This window comes from Somniosus microcephalus, chromosome 27, assembly GCF_052327205.1.
Source record: "Somniosus microcephalus isolate GS21.2 chromosome 27, FLI_Smic_1.0, whole genome shotgun sequence".
NCBI lineage: Eukaryota > Metazoa > Chordata > Chondrichthyes > Squaliformes > Somniosidae > Somniosus > Somniosus microcephalus.
Window position 1 is genome coordinate 41,752,669 of NC_141013.1, and position 20,584 is coordinate 41,773,252.

A 20,584-nucleotide genomic window follows, 5' to 3' on the forward strand; every position below is an offset into this window, starting at 1 on the left:
TCATTGAATGGCGGAGCGGGCTCGAGGGGCCGAATGGCCTACTCCTGCTCCTATCTTCTATGTTTCTATGAATCTTTCCCCAAGAAACTTTTAAAAGCATAACACTGAATATGCCAGATAAATAAATAGCCAAGATATACAAAAGTAAATTGAATAAACGGCCCCCAAAATAGGCAATGAAAATATGAAGAGGAAAGAAAAACTATACAAAGACTGCAAGGAAATGGGAAGGGAAATTACGGAAGGAGTATGGGAATTTGTTGAAACAAGTGGGCTCGGAATTTCCTCGGAAACCACATTTACGGGGTTTCCGCTGCACTAACGGCAAAGTTACAGCAGGAGCGGCTCCAAGGAAATTCCGGGCCATTAACAGCTGATCTACGAGTGTACTGTCGGCGGGGGTAGGCCCGTCCACTGGCCGCGCACATCTGGACCTTGGTGGGCATGTGACCCTCATTGCTCGGTCCGAAAGAACCCAAGAGATGATGACAGCATAAAGAATTCAGAATAAACTTGAAACATTCTTCAGTATCGAAGAGTAGTTGAGTAAGACAGTCAACTGATCTGAAACATAGAAACCGCACTGAAACTGAAGATAAAAATAGTTCGCATATACAAAGATATGGCAGGAAAACACCCACTGGTCTATCCAGCCTGTCCCATAAAGTTGCTTATGTAATTCAGTTGCTCCTGATTACATCGGATGTACGGCACAGAAACAGGCCATTCGGCCCAACCAGTCCATGCCGGTGTTTATGCTCCACTCGAGCCTCCTCCAGTCTTTCCTCATCTCAATCTATCAGCAGAACCCTCTATTCCCTTCTCCCTCATGCTTGTCCAGCCTCCCCTTAAATGAGTCGATACTATTCGCTTCAATCACTCCCTGTGGTAGCGAGTTCCACATTCTCACCACTCTCTGGGTAAAGAAGTTTCTCCTGAATTCCCCATTTGATTTCTTGGTGACGATCTTATATTGATGGCCTCTAGTTATGCTCTTCCCCACAAGTGGAAACACTCTCTCGGTATCCACTCTATCAAAACTTTTCATAATTTTAAAAACCTTTATTAGGTCACCCCTCAGCCTTCTTTTTACAAGCGAAAAGAGACCCAGCCTGTTCATGCTTTCCTGATATGTATACCCTCGCATTTCTGGTATCATCCTTGTAAATCTTCTCCGCACCCTCTCCAGTGCCTCTATATCCTTTTTATAATCTGGTGACCAGAACTGCACGCAGTACTCCAAGTGTGGTCTAACCAAGGTCGATACAAGTTTAGCATAACTTGACTACTTTTCAATTCTATCCCTCTAGAAACAAACCCTAGTGCTTGGTTTGCTTTTTTTTTATGGCCTTGTTAACTTGTGTCTATACTTTTAGTGATTTGTGTATTTGTACTCTGAGATCCCATTGTTCCTCTACCCCACCAGACTTGCACCCTCCAAGTAATAAGTGACCTCCCCATTCTTCCTACCAAAATGTAATATCTCACATTTATCTGTGTTGAATTTCATTTGCCAATTATATGCCCATTCTACAAGTTTATTAATGTCTTCCTGTAATTTGTTGAAGTTCTCCTCAGTATTAACTATCCCCCACAAGTTGGTGTCATCCGCAAATTTAGAAGTTGTGTATTTGATTCCAAAGTCTAAATCGTTAATATAAATAGTGAACAACAGTGGTCCCAGCACTGATCCTTGTGGAACACCACTACCCACCTTCTGCCACTATGAATAGCTACCCTTTACTCCGACTCTCTGCTTTCTATCTTGAAGCCAGCTAGCTATCCATTCTGCTACTTGTCCCGACTCCGCATTCTCTGACCTTATTCATTACACTATTATGGGGCACCTTATCGAAGGCCTTTTGAAAATCTAGATAAATTACATCTACTGCATTAATCTTGTCTATTCTCTCTGTTACCTCTTCAAAAACTTCAATAAGGTTTGAAATCCATGTTAACTATTCATTATTATATTTTTGGCTTCTAGATGTTCTTCTATTTTCTCCTTTAGTAGGGATTCCATTATTTTTCCTATCACCGATGTTAGGTTGACTGGTCTATAGTTCCCTGGACATGTCCTATCTCCCTTCTTAAATATAGGTATTATGTTAGCTATCCGCCAGTCCTCTGGCACTACACCTTTTTCTAATGTATTATTAAATATGTGTAGTAATGCCTCTGCTATCTCTTCCCTAGATTTTTTTTTAATGCGTGGATGTAATCACCAGGGTTTTTTCCCTTTGCGTTTTTTCCCTTTGCGTTTGATTAGTTTATTTAATATATCTCCTCTTTATTTTAAATGCAGTTATTTCATTACTAATCTCATGATCCGATGTCATGTCCACCTGTTCTATCTCCCTGGTAAACACTGAGGCAAAGTAATTATTTAAAATTTAATATTTCTGCCATCGCTCTATCACTGTCTGTGGTATTATCCCGTCCATCCCTTAGTGGCCCTATTCCCATCCCAACCTTCCTTTTCTTATTGATGTGCCTGTAAAATATTTTACTATTTGTTGATAATTTAATTTCATAATTCCTCTTTGCCTTCCTAATTGTTTTTTTGACTTCTCTCCTAATCTCTTCGCATCTTCCCTTATCATGCTCTCCCCTGCTGCCCATGTACTTAATGTATGCCTCTTTCTTTACCCTCAATGTTTTCCTTATGGCTTTATTCATCCATGGTGTCTCATTAGTGTTTAGCTTGTTCTTGTTTTTTAGCAGAAAATATTCTTCCTGGAGTCTGCTGAACACTGTTTTAAATGTTTTCCACTGCTATTCCACGTCATTGTTTGCCAATATTGTTGTCCATTTTATTTTCCCACGTTCTATTCTCAGCCCCTCAAAATCAGCTTTTCTCCAATCTATTACCCTGGTCTTCATCATACTTATGTCCTTCTCAATTATTATTTCAAAACGTATTATATTGTGGTCACTATTGCCTAGATGTTCCCCTATTTTTACTTCTCTTGTCTGCTCTGGTTCATTCCCCATTACTAGATCCAATAGCGAATCCTCCCTTTTTGGGCTTTTTACATATTGGGTTAGAAAGGAGTCCTGAACACATTGTAGGAACTCCATTCCCTTATCCCTTTTACCTACCTCTTCTGTCCAATTAATATCGGGGTAGTTGAAATCCCCCATGATTATTATTCTATGTTTTTTTACCTATTTTCCTGCTTTGTTTGCATATTTCTTCCTCCACCTCCCTCCCACTATTAGGTGGTCTGTAGAGTAAGCCTATTCGTGTGATTAATCCTTTGTTATCTTTTATTTCTATCCGCATGGATTCTATTTCTGTCTTGCTGATAGCGGAGTCACTTTTTTCTACTGCCATTATGTTATCCCTAATAAGTACAGCTACTCCACCTCCCCTTTTTCCCTCTATATCTTTTCTAAATATATTATACCCTGAAATGTTTAATTCCCAGTCCTGATTTTTCTGTAGCCATGTCTCCGTAATCCCTACTATCTGGTTCCTCGCAACGCATGATTGCCTCCAGCTCCCCTGTTTTATTACGGACACTGTGTGCATTGCTGTACAGACAGTTTCATTCATTTTTAATAGCAGTTCCTTTCACTTTATTTTTAACCATCTTTTTACACTCCTGTTCTATAACTCCATTTATTCCCTGGCCATCAATCTCCTCCCTTTCTTTACTCTTTCCTATGCTCTCCTTTCCTGTTTTGTTTATATTTAGGCTGGTTTCATTTCTTGTCGATCCCTCCCCCCATCTTACTAGTTTAAAGCCTTTGCCACCTCCCTATTTACCCTGTCCACTAGGACACGGGTCCTATCCCGTTTCATGTGGAGCCCGTCCCATCGGTACAACTCCTTCCTGTCCCAGTACTGATGCCAGTGTCCCATGAAAAGGAACCCCTCTTCCCACACCAGCCCTTTAGCCACGTGTTAATTCTCCTGTAGCTGTACAGTGGACAGAAATAACATAGAAACATAGAAGATAGGAGCAGGAGTAGGCCATTCGGCCCCTCGAGCCTGCTCCACCATTTAATGAGATCATGGCTGATCATCCAAATTCAGTACCCTGTCCCTGCTTTCTCCCCATATCCCTTGATCCCTTTAGCCTTAAGAAATATATCTAACTCCTTCTTGAATATATTTAATGAATTGGCCTCAACTGCCTTCTGTGGTAGAGAATTCCACAGGTTCACCACTCTCTGGGTGAAGAAATTCCTCCTCATCTCTGTCCTAAATGGCTTACCCCTTATCTTTAGACTGTGACCCCTGGTTCTGGACTCCCCTGCCATCGGGAACATCCTTCCTGCGTCTAGTCTGTCTACTCCTGTTAGAATTTTCTAAGTTTCAATGAGATCCCCTCTCATTCTTCTAAACTCCAGCGAATATAAGTCCAATCAACCCAATCTCTCCTCATACGTCATTCCTGCCATCCCAGGTATCAGTCTGGTGAATGTTCGCTGCGCTCCCTCCATGGCAAGAACATCCTTCCTCAGATAAGGCGACCAAAACTGCACACAATACTCAAGGTGTGGTCTCACCAAGGCCCTGTACAACTGCAGCAAGACATCCTTGCTCCTGTACTCAAATCCTCTCGCTATGAAGGCCAACATACCATTTGCCTTCTTAACCGCTTGCTGCACCTGCATGCTTACCTTAAACGACTGGTGCACAAGGACACCCAGGTCTCGTTGCACTTCCCCTTCTCCCAATCTATTGCCGTTCAGATAATAATCTGCCTTCCTGTTTTTGCCACCAAAGTGGATAACCTCGCATTTATCCACATTATACTGCATCTGCCATATTACCCAACCTGTCCAAATCATACTGGAGTTTCTCGGCATCCTCCTCACAGCACACACGCCCACCCAGCTTTGTGTCGTCTGCAAACTTAGAGATATTACATCTAGTTCCCTCGTCTAGATCATTAATATATATTGTGAATAGCTGGGATCCTAGCAGCGATCCCTGCGGTACCCCACTAGTCACTGCCTGCCACTCGAAGAAAGACCCATTTATTCTAACTCTCTGCTTGCCGTCTGCCAACCAGTTCTCTATCCAAGTCAGTACCTTACCCCAGCCAGCTATCAGCCCAGGGACATTTATCCATCTGACCTCCTTTTATGTTAAAACATGGTTTTTCCCCAAAGATGTCAGGTGAATAAAATGTTAACAGTCTTCACGCCCAAGGATTTTACTTCCTTGTAAAATATTCAACAAACATTTTCAGGAATTATTGAGTGATGAGCATTCCACGAACATGTGATCTGATTTCTGTGCTACACCCAACAACTTGTGGTTAGTTTTGTGAAACTGCTTGACAAGTTAGAAGATCTTAAGATTAACAAAACCCTGGGGGCAGAAGGCATAAATCCCTGCTCTGAAGGAATCATAGACTCATACAGCACAGGAGTCCATTCGGCCCATCATGTCTGTGCTGGCTCTCTGAAAGAGCTATCCGATTATTCCCACTCTCCAATGCTCTTTCCCCATAGCCCTGCAAATTTATCCAATTCCCTTTTGAAAGTTACTATGGAATCGGTTTCTACCAACTTTTTTTTTTGTTTTGGAAATGCCTGAAAGTCAAATATTGCAGGATTTTGTAGGGAGGGAGCACAACGGCACAGATGGCATCAATTACCAGATAGCAGCTCTGGGGGGGGCAGGGGAGAGCTCGATGGAACGTTGAGAATCCCCTGGGGCAAAATCAATTGATCTGGGATTTCTCTTAGCCAAAGGAAAACCCTGCAAACTTGGAGGAGTTGGGATCTGAAATGCTGCAGGAACGACACAAGCCAAAATATCACATGAGCAAATCTCAACCTAGCCACCAAGCCTGAAGCCTTGGTTCTATAACAGTTAGGATCTCTCCTACTCTCTTTTCCACTCCTGGGTGAAGTTTAAGTGAGGATTCTCAAGGATCAGGGAAAACAAGGGAGATAGAAAGACTCTTTGGGGGCAATTTTAAGATTTGGCGTTAGTGTAAAATGGGCGATATTGAGTCGGCCACCCGTTATACACCTCTCCCGAGTTTAATTTCAATTGACTTCAATTGGGAGAGATATACAATAGGCGGACGATCCGATATCGCCCATTACACACCATCAATAAAAGTTAAAATAACCCCCTTGGTGTTCTGTTTGAGCAGTGAGTCGCTATCAGAACTTGCATTTATCTGGTGCGTCAAAAGTAGAAAATGTTACAGGATAAGTAGATAAATAAAGGGAATAGACTCCGAGACATGGTGCGGCAGTTAGGTGAGGAGGCCGAACACTTGGTTGAACAGATGGCTTTTAAGAATATTTTTAAAGGAAGAGAGAGAAATAGAAATGTGGAAGGATTCAGAGAGGAAATTCCAGACAGTAGCTGAAGGCCAACAATGGTGCAGCAAAAGGAGGGGATGCACAGAGTGAGGGCATGGAAGAGCGGGAGGGGAAATAAGGAGGTTGCCGAGGCACAGTGGGGTGAGACATGTCTATCAGCGAGGAGTGAGGAGATGATGGGCGAGTGGAACTTAATGAGGGAAAGGATCCAATCAGGTTAGAGTATATGGAGAGTGGAGGAATGGGAGGTTGGTGCTAGTGTCAGTGCTACTGACAGTAAGAATGTGCCTATGACCTAGTGGATTAGTGTGTGTGGGATCAGTAGTGATATAGAGAAAAGAAAGACTTGCATTTATATAGCACCTTTCATGACCTCAAGGCATCCCAAAGTGCTCTGCAGCCAATGAAGTAGTTTTGAAGTGTAGTCATTGTTGTAATGTAGGACATGCAGTAGCCAATTTGCACACAGCAAGGTCCCACAAAACAGCAATGAGATAAATGACCAGATAATCTGTTTTGGTCATTAAAAATTGGTCAGGACACAGGGGAGAATTCCCCCGATCTTCTTAGAAATAGTGCCATGGGGTCTTTTACATCCATGAGAGGGCAGACTCATCCAAAAGACGGCACCTCCGACAGTGCAGCACTCCTTCAGCACTGCACTGGAGTGTCAGCCTGGATTCTGTGCTCAAGTCTCCGGAGCAGAACTCGAACCCACGACCTTCTGACTCAGAGGTGAGAGTTGCTACAGCTGACACTGTATAATGTGTGCACTGACTATGTGTTTCAGTCCAAATTTCAATGAAGATTTCAATTACAAGAGACTAACGGACACTGCTATTTTGTAACAGAACACAGCCTAGATTTTCTGACTGGTTTTAATTTAAGTGGGTTACCACCGGGATTAAAATAGCACCAATCATAATTTAAATGTGTGGTGCTTTTATTAATTCCCTCAACCAGTTACAGGAAACTCTTTTTTATCCGGCACCAATGGGACCGGCATGGTGCCGGTTTGTCCAAAAGTCCGGATTACAGAGAGGTATAGTAAAAGGTACGAGAACCCCATACACGGCCACAGATCCAGGCGTCCCTGTTGCATGGCAACAGGTGCAGGAACCCCGACCACAGATCCAGGCGTCCCTGTTGCATAGCAACAGGTGCAGGAACCTCGGTTACACGGCCACAGATCCAGGAACAGCCACTAATATGAAGTAAAGCTTACCTGAACCTACTCCTGCATTTTGCCGGTTAACAGAGATTTCCGGTTATTGAGGTGCCGGTAAATCGAGAGTTTCCTGTATATATCTTTTTAACTTTACTTCCTTTGCAGTTTCATATTTAAAATCAAGCAGAGAATGGCAACTGAAGTATTTACAGGTTTGATTGGTTGGCTTTGAGGAATGTTTGTCTACATTTTCATCAGCAACACTGGGTTTTGAACATAGAAACATAGAAGATAGGAGCAGGAGTAGGCCATTCGGCCCTTCGAGCCTGCTCGGCCATTCAATGAGATCATGGCTGATCATCCAAATTCAGTACCCTGTCCCTGCCTTCTCCCCATATCCCTTGATCCCTTTAGCCTTAAGAAATATATCCAACTCCTTCTTGAATATATTTAATGAATTGGCCTCCACCGCCCTCTGTGGCAGAGAATTCCACAGGTTCACCACTCTCTGGGTGAAGAAATTCCTCCTCATTTCAGTCCTAAATGGCTTACCCCTTATCCTTAGACTATGACCCCTAGTTCTGGACTCCCCGGCCATCCGAAACATCCTTCCTGCATCCAGTCTGTCCAGACCTGACAGAATTTTATAGGTTCCGATGAGATCCCCTCTCAATCTTCTAAACTCCAGTGAGTATAAGCCCAATCGACACAATCTCTCCTCATACGGCATTCCTGCCATCCCAGGTATCAGCCTGGTGAATCTTCGCTGCACTCCCTCCATGGCAAGAACGTCCTTCCTCAGGTAAGGTGACCAAAACTGCACACAATACTCAAGGTGCGGTCTCACCAAGGCCCTGTACAACTGTAGCAAGACATCCTTGTTTCTGTTTTCGCACCCTCTTGCTACGAAGGCCAACATACCATTTGCCCTCTTAACCGCCTGCTGCACCTGCATGCTTACCTTCAGCGACTGGTGCACAATAACACCCAGGTCCCTTTGCACTTCCCCTTCTCCCAATCTATTGCCATTCAAATAATAATCTGCCTTCCTGTTTTTGCCACCAAAGTGGATAACTTCACATTTATCCACATTATAGTGCATTTGCCATGTTTCTGCCCAATCACCCAACTTGTCCGAATCGTACTGGAGTTTCACGACATCCTCCTCACAGCTTACCCTCCCAGCCAGCTTTGTGTCGTCTGCAAATTTGGAGATATTACATCCAATTCCCTCGTCCAGATCATTAATATATATTGTGAACAGCTGGGGTCCTAGGACCAATCCTTGCGGTACCCCACTAGTCACTGCCTGCCACTTGGAAAACGACCCGTTTATTCCAACTCTTTGCTTTCTGTCCGCCAACCAGTTCTCTATCCAAGTCAATATCTTGCCCCCAATCCCATGTGCCTTAATTTTGCACGCTAATCTCTTATGTGGGACCTTATCGAAAGCCTTCTGAAAGTCCAAATACACCACATCCACTGGTTCTCCCTTATCTATTTTACCAGTTACATCCTCAAAAAATTCCAGTAGATTAGTCAAGCATGATTTACCTTTTGTAAATCCATGTTGACTTTGTCCGATCCGGTCACTGCTTTTCAAGTGCTCTGCTATTACATCTTTTATAATAGACTCTAGCATTTTCCCCACTTCCGATGTCAGGCTTACCGGTCTATAATTCCCCGCTTTTTCTCTACCACCTTTTTTGAATAGTGGGGTAACATTAACTACCCTCCAATCCATGGGTACCGTTCCAGAGTCTATCGAGTTCTGGAAGATGACCAGCAATGCATCTACTATCTCTAGGGCCACTTCCTTAAGTACCCTGGGATGTAGACCATCAGGCCCTGGGGATTTATCGGCCTTCAGTCCCATCAATTTTCCTAACACCATTTCCCTACAAATACTGATTTCTTTCAGTTCCTCCCTTTCATCAGATCCTATGTTCCCCGGCATCTCTGGGAGGTTATTTGTGTCCTCCTTTGTGAAGACAGAACCAAAGTATGTATTTAGTTGGTCTGCCATTTCCTTGTTTCCCATTATAAATTCCCCCGATTCTGACTGTAAGGGACCTACGCTTGACTTGGCCACACACAGACCGTTTCCCCTGGAGGTGCCAGTCCTTGCTCTGCTGTACACTTACAGAACTTGATGCTCTTGTAAATGATGGCCTTGGAATCTGCAAGTACTAAGGAGTTCTTTAAATTACAAATTTAAAATGCAACTACAATTGGCAATTTATTCCATTTCTAGGGGTGCCCTTTCACTCCTTGAGATACACGAAATTCCTGTCCTGTCTACGTAATGCAAGCCATTATTATCTATTCAGTTGGACTTAACCAGAGGAGTGGCTTTTGATAGATTTTTTGTTAGGCAAGGGTATTAAGGGTTATGGAACCAAGGCGGGTAGATGGAGTTAAGATGCAGATCAGCCATGATCTAACTGAATGGCGGAACAGGCTCGAGGGGCTGAATGGCCTCCTCCTGTTCCTATGTTCCTATGACTTAGGATGTGAACATTCTGCATAGATAATCAAAAGGAAATATTGTCTTGAAAAGTCACTGGTCTATTAATGTCTAACTGTCATAAATGAGTTAAATATTTCTTTCATTATGACTGGTGCGTCATCAATATGGAGCTATATTTCACATCACTTGTTTTTAAACATTTTCCCACTGTATCACCTATTCATATTAACCATGGGCACCTATATACAGTCAGAATAGACTAAGGTATCTTCCTTTACATCTCTCTGCCTGTTTCTCTTACAGATACACATATAGGCCTAGAAATTGGAACCTTTAGCGCCAGACGTTAAGGCAGGTTTTGAATTTTAAAAACGTGGCCGTCTCGCTTCCGGCGTGGAACATGGCGGCTGCCATATTGGGCAGGTCGGCAGCGCTACCATTGCCTGCACTCGCCTTAAATATTTTAATGATCAAGATCGTGATGTCAGTCGGCGTGTAACGCGGAATTGACGCACGCGGAGCAATTCTGGCCGTCGCTGTTCCTTTTAACGTCCTCGCCAAAGCACGCCCGTGCGTGCAGCCGCTGCCAGCGCGTATCTGACCCGAGAGAAGGCGGCGGAGCTTTCACTAATCAGTCTTCAATAACTCTGCAGAGTACGTGCAGCCCCAACGAACCCAGGCTCTGTGACAGGTTTGCATTCCTCACCAATCACCGTTTCAAATAACTTTGACATTGTTTGCACTAGATGGTGTAATCAGAAATTTGATGACACATGTAGCATGAATTTTCATAACTTCAAGTATTTGGAACCTCAAACTGCTAGAATGATTCCGCCCAAATTGCAGTCATTTGATCAGTTAATGATGATTTTTTTGGATTAATAATTGTACTTGACAAATTAGCCGGCTAAATAGGAGAGTGTCAGCAGTTGAATTAAACACAGATTTAATTTAAACTGCAGGTTGCATTCTTTAAAATCTGACAGATTAGTGTATTATTTTTATGGGCGCGTATGAACCTCGCCCCGCAGTGGCACTGCCCGTTTTTCGGGCTTTATCGAATTTTTAGGCCATAGTTTCTAATACTGTCTCACATACACACACACTCTCTGTCTTTCTCTCTCACACACTCACTTTTGTCTTTCTCATATACAGGATATAGATGGACATTGGTAGAAAAGCCCATCAGAATGTCACAAATGTTAAGTATTCTTTATCATGACATATTACCATTCCTTGGGTAATATTGTACTTAGCACTGACGTAGAAAATTCCTGAGGAGCTGCTGATGGTTTTCACTGTACTGAAAATGGTGTGGCTATTTCCATCTCTTGGCCCTGACGTTCCTCCACGATCCACTCCTCTCACTAACATGCCTCCTACTGTTCACGCCGCTGAGACACCTCCTCTGTAACTTTCATGGTATGGCACCCGTTCCAAAGTCTCCACACTTTTCCCAGAATCTCCATGTCCTTGTGATGCCCCTGCCTGCTTCACATCTCCACTTTTATCTCTTTCTAAAAAAATGCAAATCTAAATGGGGCTGGATCCCTGGGCAGGGAGACCAGGCCACAAGGAACCAGGATTGAAACACCAGGACTCAACTGGGCACGGTGAAAAAAGGAGGCAGTAAAATGGCAATAGGAGAAGGGAATGAAGGTATAGGCAAGGAGCAGGAGGGAGGTACCTGGCTGGAGCGAATGATCGCACAATCACCCCAATCCAGCGGTGGACTGAGCCATATCTATGAGAAATGGAGGGACAGTTCTGAAGCATGTAAAAAAAGAAATACTTGCATTTATATAGCACCTTTCACAACCTCAGGACAGCCCAAAGTGCTTTATAGCCAATGATGTACTTTTGAAGTGTAGTCACTGTTGTAATGTAGGAAACGCGACAGCCAATTTGCACACAGCAAGCTCCCACAAACAGTAATGAAATAAATGACCAGATAATCTGTTTTTAGTGATGTTGGTTGAGGGATTAATATTGGCCAGGACACCAGGGTAGAACTCCCTGTTTTTTTTTCAAAATAGGTCCTTCGGATCGTTTACGTCCACCTGAAAAGGCAGACGGGGTCTCGGTTTAACGCCTTATCCGAAAGATGGCATCTCCGACAGTGTAGCACTCCCTCAGTACTCCCTCAGTACTGCACTGGGAGTGTCAGCCTAGATTATGTGCTCAAATCTCTGGACTGGGACTTGAATCCACGGCCTTCTGACTCAGAGGCGAGAGTGCCACCCACTGAACCATAACTGAAACCAAGAACTGCACATTAAGATATGAAGATTATAGTAGGCAGCAAAAATACACCAGAGTGAGACTGAAGACTGACTGCAATTATTCAAATACAGCTAATAATTACAGTGAATTCTGTCAGCTCTCAAATATTCGGACAAACTTCCTGCAGACAAAGTACTTACAACAACAACCTGCATTTATATAGGCCTAGAAGATTTTCAGTGTGCCGTGAGGCGGGTTTTTAGGCGTGCGGGGGGGCAAAAATCCCGAATTCGGGGGTCCCGACACCATCCCGCCCAAAACCCGCCTCCACGTAAGTTTCAAAGGAGGCGGGTCCGCACTGGGACCCGCCGACCCGAGGTGGGAAGGGATTAGTGCCAATTAACTGTTAACAGGCAGTTTTTAGCTTAATCCCTATTTTGAAGGGTGTCGTGTGGGATTCCCGACAGCTCCAATCCACGCCAGGTTAGAGGAGGTGGGCCGTCGGGTTGAAGGACTTGGAGGGGTCGAGATGTCGGTGTTCAGGTGAGTGATGGGTGCATGAGTGTTTGGTGTGTCTAAAGTGTGTAAAGAAGTTTAAATTACCTGTACTTACCTTTAAAGCCTTCCTTCCTCTAGGCTTCGGGAGTCCATCATTCAGCCAGAACTGAAAGCAGAACGGCTGCGATCTGTCAAAAGTGACAGCCTTCAGCTTTCAGTGCCGGCGTGATTTCTAACTGAGTCTGCGTAGAAGGACTCAGGTTAGAAGTCAGACTGTCAGTGTTTGACAGCTTCAAACAGCTGTGAAACACTGATATTTCATCTGTCAACACATCTTGACAGATGAAATTTCAGTCTGTGACGTCACCTGTTGCCGGGTGGCCCTTAATTGGCCTGCTGAGCCCGCTGGGCGGGCTCAACAAAGTCAATCAAGGGAAAATTGCGTGGATTGGCTGGACGTCGATGGAGGCGGGACTAAAACCCAAAAGTTGTAGTCCCGCCTCCTTCCCGACTTCTGAATGAAAATTCTGTTTAACACAGAAAAATGTTGCACTTCACAGAAGTGTAATTAGACAAAAAATAGACGCTGAGCCAAAGAAGAAGATATTAGGAGCGACTAAAAGCTTGATCAAAGAGGTGGGATTTAAGGAGGAGAGGTGGAGAGGTTTGGGGAGGAAATTCCAGAGTTTAGGTCCCAGACGGCTGAAGGCAAGGCTGCCAATGGAAGGGGAGAAGGGATTTCAATACGTACAAGAGGCCAGAGTTTTCGGCGTTCTGTGGGGCTAGAGAAGGTTACAGAGATAGGGAGCGGCAAGGCCATGAAGGGATTTGAACATGAGGTTGAGATTATAACATTCAGCATGAGACCATATAACTGCCGATGGCTATGTTGCACATCAGGCAGTAGAGCACACCTGGTGTGGTTCAAACATCAGAGCTTGCAGAGTCAAAACATCTGTCTGTGAGGGTTCTGCCTCTCAAATGGTCTATGCTGAGGGGGTTAGTCCATCTAACTGAAGAGCCAACAGTCCAACTTGTCTTCACTCTTTGGAAACCATGCATGTAACATGCATATCATTCATTGTCAGCGGTCGCAGAGCAGTTGGATAGTCGCTGTGTGATATATTTTTCTGTTAATGAATGCACGGGTGCTTGAATTGCCACATGGGTTCAGCCCATGGTGCACTGTACACTAAGAATTCCTTTTGGAAGAACCCCCATCTGCCTCTGCTTGCCGACGGTCAAAGCACAGGGTATCTGTGACCTGGGTTATAAAGTGTCTGATCCTTTGCAAGTCCCTTGTTGCTTGAAGAACACAGTTTGCAATGCAATGCTCATGTCGCTCATGGGTCCCCATCCACGGCTTCCTTAGGTGAGGCACAGCCATCTCATACACTGCCAAGTGCTCAGGGTGGGTGACTCTGTTGCCGAGGCATAAACTTGAACGATACACTAAGCACAGATTGTCTACCCCAGCTGTGCTGTGGTCATGCAGTACGCCCTTTGGCCAGTGCCCAATACACAGCAACAAAACAAGCTGTGCCTTTACAAGCTGTGTCTGCATACCTTCACCAACATCTGCCCCCACACACCACAATGTCACCGACCCATCCCGACAGCTTGCAGGGATCTAGGTTTCTTTTTGCTATCGGCGTGTTAGAGGTCAGTAGTTAGTCAGTTTACGTTTAGCTTCAGGTCAAAACAAACTGGTGCTACGGAGCCATCTGTATTATATGGGAGTCAGAAACAGAGAGCAGCCTCACTTATAAACAGCACCATGACAACATTTTCATGTAATGGATAATACATGGTTTCCCTGGAGCCTAAGGAGGTGGAGTTTCCTCTTACAGTATGTAAAAGATCATTTAAAGAATGGAACATAGGAACAGGAGGAGGCCATTCAGCCCCTCGAGCCTGTTCTGCCATTCAATGAGATCATGGCTGGCCTGTGACCTAACTCCATCCACCTGCCTTGGCTCCACATTGATGTTTGCTACCCAAGGGTATTAAGCAATCAATCACAGATGTAAAATTATTAACTGAGCCCCAGCATCTATTGCTTTCTGTGGGAAAGATTTCCACATTTCTACCACCCTTTGTGTGAAGGAGTGTTTCCTAACTTCTCTCCTGAATGGCCTGGCTCCGATATTAGGTTATGTCCCCTCGTCTTAGACTCCCCCACCAGCGGAAAAAGTTTCTCTCTATCTACCCCATCCATTCCTTTCAAAATCCTAAAAACCGCAATCAATCACCCCTGAACCTTCTATATTCCAGGGACTACAAGCCTAGTTTGTGTAATCTCTCCTCATAATCTAACCCTTGGAGCCCTGGTATCATTCTGGTGAATCTGCGCTGCACTCCTTCCAAGGCCAATCTATCCTTTCCAAGGTGCGATGCCCAGAACTGTACACAGTGCTCCAGATGTGGTCTAACCTGGGATTTGTATAGCTGTAGCAAAACTTCCTCCCTTTATATTCTAGCCCTCTAGTTATAAAGGCTAACATTCCATTCGCTTTTTTGATTATTTTTTGTACCTGACCGCTACATTTTAGTGATCTGTGTACATGAACTCCTAAATCTCTTTGGACCTCCACTGTTTCCAGCTTTTCACCATTTAAAAAAATACACGGATCTCTCCTTTTTTGGTCCAAAATGGATGACCAACCTGCACTGAAATCCATCTGCCACAGTTTTGCGCAGTTAATCGATCAATGTCTCTTTGTAATTTTATGCTCCCATCCACACTACTTACTATGCCACCTATCTTTGTGTCATCAGCAAACTTGGATATATGGCTCTCTATTGGGTTGCCTACGTCATTAATAAATATAGTGAAAAGTTCAGGCCCCAGTACAGATCCTCGTGGGACACCACTAGTCACTTCCTTCCGATTTGATTACAGACCCATTATCCCTACTCTGTCTTCTACTGCCTAACCAATCTCCTAACTAGGTCAATAATTTGACTTCAATTCCATGAGCTTTAATTTTACGTGGAACCTTATCAAATGTCTTCTGGAAGTCCATATAAACTATATCCATCGACATTCCCCTCTCTACTACTTTAGTTACTTCCTCAAAAAATTCAATTAGGTTCGTTAGACAGTGGCTCTCTCTAATCAGCTCAAATTTCTCTAAGTGCTCAGTCACTTTGTCCTTAATTATATCTTCCAATAACTTCCCACAACCTGTTAGAGTAATAGGTCTAGCAGTTCCTGGTTTCTCTCTCTCTCACCTTTCTTAAATAATGGAGTTACATTTGCAGTTTTCCAATCTAAAAGGGACAATTCCTGAATCGAGGGAGCTTTGGTTATGGCTAAAACATCTGCAATTTCCTCACCCAATTCCTTTAAAACCCTGGGGTGGAAACCATCAGGTCCTGGGGATTTGTCAGTCTTTAGTGCCATTATTTTTTTCTATACTGTTTTCTTGCTTACTTTAACTTTAGTGAGTTCCAGTCCTTGATTCATTATTAGCTTCCCTGGAATGTCAGGAATATTATCCTCTTATGTGAAGAGTGACACAAAGTAGTTATTCAACAAGTCTGCCATTTCCTTATTTTCTTTTGCAGTATTACCCGTGTCTGTTTTTAAAGGGCCCACATTGACTGCCATTTGTCTTCCTTTGCTGTTCTTTATATCTCTCCCAGTCCCCTGGATCTACACTATTCTTTGCACTTTTGCATGCTCTTTCCTTTAGTTTTATGTTATCGCTCAGCTCTTTGGCCAAGCATGGCTCTACAGGGTAGGTAATCTATCATTCCTCCTCACTGAGCAGAATGCATCACACCTGGAGGGCGCTGACTAGCTTACCTTTGGCACCTTTTCCTTGTGGTAACCGAATCTTGCCATCCCAGTGGAGCAAACCCAGTACAACTAAAGCAAAAACTGCCAAATACAGCAGGTGCAGTGTAAATTCTCTCGCTGGCCCATGGCCATCAAAAGCTCGCCTCCTTTTCTCCCGTAGGTGGTCCTTGGGTGCAAGAAGCCTGGAGGTCGTCTGCGATGCAGGTGAGTTATTTTGAAGGAGCAAATGCTTTCGAAAAGGCGGCAATAAATGGATGGCCAGAGACATTCTACATTGTGAAAACCCCTCAGGCGGGCAGTCGGTGGAAATGTCTTCGAGAGCAGATGGAGTGCTGAGGTTTTCGTCAGTTTGCATTTCCAATCTGTGAATGGGATCAGAAAGTCAAAGAGTCAATGTTTGCAACCTAAAGCTCAATATATACACAACAGAAAGATAACTGGGGCAGCGAGTGCTGGTAATTGAGAATGGCTGCACCAGAGACTGGAGGAGGTGCAGGCTGGTGATTGGGGTGGGGATCCCCTATCGGTAGACGGCCGGTGGGGGGGGGGGGTGGGGGTCTACCCCCCTTTCCTCTGCCACATTCCCAGGCCACAGGAGCCTTCGCTTTAGCAGATTTTTGCATGCTTCCCTCCCCCTCTGCTGTTCTGCTGATAGACTTGATTACATTTTTTGAGGAGGTAACAAGGAGGGTAGTGCGTTTGATGTAGTGTATATGGACTTTAGCAAGGCTTTTGTCCACATGGCAGACTGGTCATGAAGTTAAAAGCCCATGGGATCCAGGGCAAAGTGTCAAGTTGGATTCAAAACTGGCTCGGAGACAGGAAGCAGAGAGTAATGGTTGATGGGTGTTTTTGTGACTGGAAGGCTGTTTCCAGTGGGGTTCTGCAGGGCTCAGTACTAGGTCCCTTGCTTTTTGTGGTATATATCAACGATCTAGACTTGAATATAGGGGGTATGATTAAGAAGTTTGCAGATGATACTAAAATCGGCTGTGTGGTTGATACTGAAGAAGGAAGCTGTAGACTGCAGGAAGATATCAATAAATTGGTCAGGTGGGCAGAACAGTGGCACATGGAATTCAATCCGGAGAAGTGTGAGGTAATTCATTTGGGGAGGGCTAACAAGGAAAGGGAATACACATTAAATGGTAGGACACTGAGTACTGTAGAGGAATAAAGGGACCTTGGAGTACATGTCCACAGGTCCCTGAAGGTAGCAGGCCAAGTAGATAAGGTGGTTAAGTAGGCATACGGAATGCTTGCCTTTATTAGCCGTGGCATAGAATACAAGAGCAGGGGGGTTATGCTTCAACTGTATAAAACACTAGTTAGGCCTCAGCTAGAGTACTGCGTGCAGTTCTGGTCACCACATTACAGGAAAGATGTGATTGCACTAGAGAGGGTACAGAGGAGATTTACAAGGATGTTGCTGGGAGTAGAGAATCTTAGCTCTGAGGAAAGACTGGATAGGCTGGGTCTGTTTTCCTTGGAACAGAGGAGGCTGAGGGGAGACCTTATTGAGGTGTATAGAATTATGAGGGGTATAGATAAAGTGGATAGAAAGGACCTATTTCCCTTAGCAGAGGGGTCAAACACCAGGGGGCACAGATTTAAAGTAATTGGTGGAAGGTTTAGAGGGGATTTGAGGGGAAATTTCTTCACCCAGAGGGTTGTGGGGGTCTGGAACTCGCTGCCTGAAAGGGTGGTAGAGGCAGGAACCCTAACCACATTTTAAAAGTACTTGGATGTGCAGTTGAGATGCTGTAACCTGCAAGGCTACGGACCGAGAGCTGGGAAGTGGGATTAGGCTGGATAGCTCTTTGTTGGCCGGCGCGGACACGATGGGCCGAAATGGCCTCCTTCCGCGCTATAACTTTCTATGATTTAGACCACCTTTGGACCCATCTTTTGTTTCTATACCTGTCTCATTACCATCCCCAATTGTCTTGCACCATCATCCCTTTTGTCATTTAATCTCTCCTGCCTTCCCACCTTTCCCTTTTATTCTTTCCTCCCCTCCTTCTCTGCCTCTACACTTGCTTAAAACCTGTTACATCTGGAACATCTTCCAGTTCAGACAAAAGGTCATATGGGCCTGAAAGGTTAACTCTTGTTTTCTCTCTCCACAAATGCTGCCTGACCTGCTGAGCAGTTCCAGCCCTTTCTATTTTAATGAAGTTATTCTGAGAGTAGGTAGCGTTTAGTTGCAATTTGTGTGACTAGCGAGGCCAGATGGCGAATTTAGAAATGTGGACAGCGGAAAAAGTGATGCAACTTTTATTTGAATTCATGTGCACTGAAAATTCTGCAAAAAGTAGAAACTGTGGGCTGAAAGATGTGGGGGGTTTTTTTCATACAAATTACTTCCGGAATAAATGCCGGCGGGGTGTCAGGTGCTGTGGGGCAGTGAGTGCAGGGCCGGTGTACCCGAGGCACCTGTGGGGCGTCAAAGCTCAGGTCAGGAGCTCCTGAAATGTAACAAGTGAAATTCACCGAGAGATTCAGTGACACAGGGCAGCAGGCTGTGGGCACTGGCACTGGCACTGGAGAATTCCAAGTAATGTTGACCCGGCATAATCGCCGTCTTTATGCTGTAAGTGCACGGGCGGCCATTCATCATTGCTGTACTGTAAGTGTTTCGCACTATATTTAATTAAATGGGTCAGTTCAGGAAACCACAATGTCGATTGCATCAGGATGTTTCCTTAAACTAAAAACCTGAATCGTTAAGGTTGTGGTTCAGTGTGTGACAAGGAATAACGTGTATCGCCAGTGGAATGCAAGAGCCCCAATTAACACGTTGGGAGAATTCAGAACCAAACATTAAATTATTCTAGATTGTGGCTGTCTTCCTTTCGGAACCTCACCAATTGAACCAATCTCACTTTCGTTAAAAGATGGGGGGGGGGGATTATCTGTGGATGTAACACAGGCTTATACTTTTCCTCTTACAATCCCGATTTCACCGGGTTGGGAGTGAATTCTTCAGCCTGCATTTAAACCTGGAAAAACTCTACCTTCCTGCACTGCCAAACTTTCACTTCTGAAGGACTTTCAACAAATGCCACAGCACAATAAAGAGTGAAAAGAAGTCAAGAACCAGCCCGTCAGATACACACACCGACAAGTCTCACCTACCTTGGTCCAGTCGACTCCAGCCCTGGCAGGATTTGGCTTGTGTTTGTTTTTTTTCAAACTGAGGATAAACTATTTCTCCCTCCAGCCTGTCTCCTCACACTCTCCGCCAGTTCACAATATAACATCCCAAGGAATCAACTCCAGACTATCCAGCCCTCCCCGTGATCTCCTCAAGCTAGGGCCTGACAACCAACACTGATATTAAATCTACACCGGAAACAAAAGTCTATTTGTTCCCTTTTAGCCATGTTTTGATGGTTTTTTGCAAGGGATTCTGCGCACTGGGGACTGTCTGGCAGATTCTGTTCTCCCAAGTTTCCAATAATGTTACACCAGACCGTGAGACTCTCTGACCCGAGGGTGGGAGCCGCTGGGTTGTCACTGTCTGTCAGTTACACGGAAATGGGAAACAGCAGCAGAAATAAGGTCATTCGAATTAAAAATTGGAAGGATTCCGCATGGTTGAAGTCATCTGGTTCAGACAGAAACATCGCACAATAGAGATTTTCCCCCCAAAAGCCGACGTGACCCAGAGCCCTGACAGCCAAACTGTTGCAAACACAAGTATAAACTAGAAAGAAAGACTTGCATTTATATAGCGCCTTTCACGACCACCGGACGTCTCAAAGGCGCTTTCCAGCCAATGAAGCACTTTTGGAGTGTGGTCACTGATGTAATGTGGGAAACGCGGCAGCCAATATGCGCACAGCAAGCTCCCACAAACAGCAATGTGATAATGACCAGACAATCTGTTTTTGATATGCTGATTGAGGGACAAATATTGACCAGGTCACCGGGTAATAACTCCCCCTGCTCTTCTTCGAAATAGTAGCCATGGGATCTTTTTTACTAGGTTCAAAGTTGGTATTTCACTTTACATTTTTCTCTGAGATCGAAATATTTAAAGCTTGATTTTTATCCATTAGGTTAGGAAACCTTGTCCACTTGACTTTTGTTTTCTAATTTAGTACATTTTTAAAAA

General features: G+C 44.3%; 1 protein-coding gene across 1 annotated transcript in view; it reads right to left on the bottom strand.

The window, feature by feature from the left end:
* LOC147100146 (uncharacterized) overlaps positions 1 to 16,819 on the bottom strand; it is an 87,055-nt gene extending 70,236 nt beyond the window's left edge. The window contains exon 1 of the mRNA XM_085968968.1: positions 16,471 to 16,819. Coding sequence (XP_085825094.1) covers positions 16,471 to 16,819 — 349 coding nt within the window. The remainder of the gene's footprint in view (positions 1 to 16,470) is intronic.
* Between the last annotated feature and the right edge of the window lie 3,765 nt (positions 16,820 to 20,584).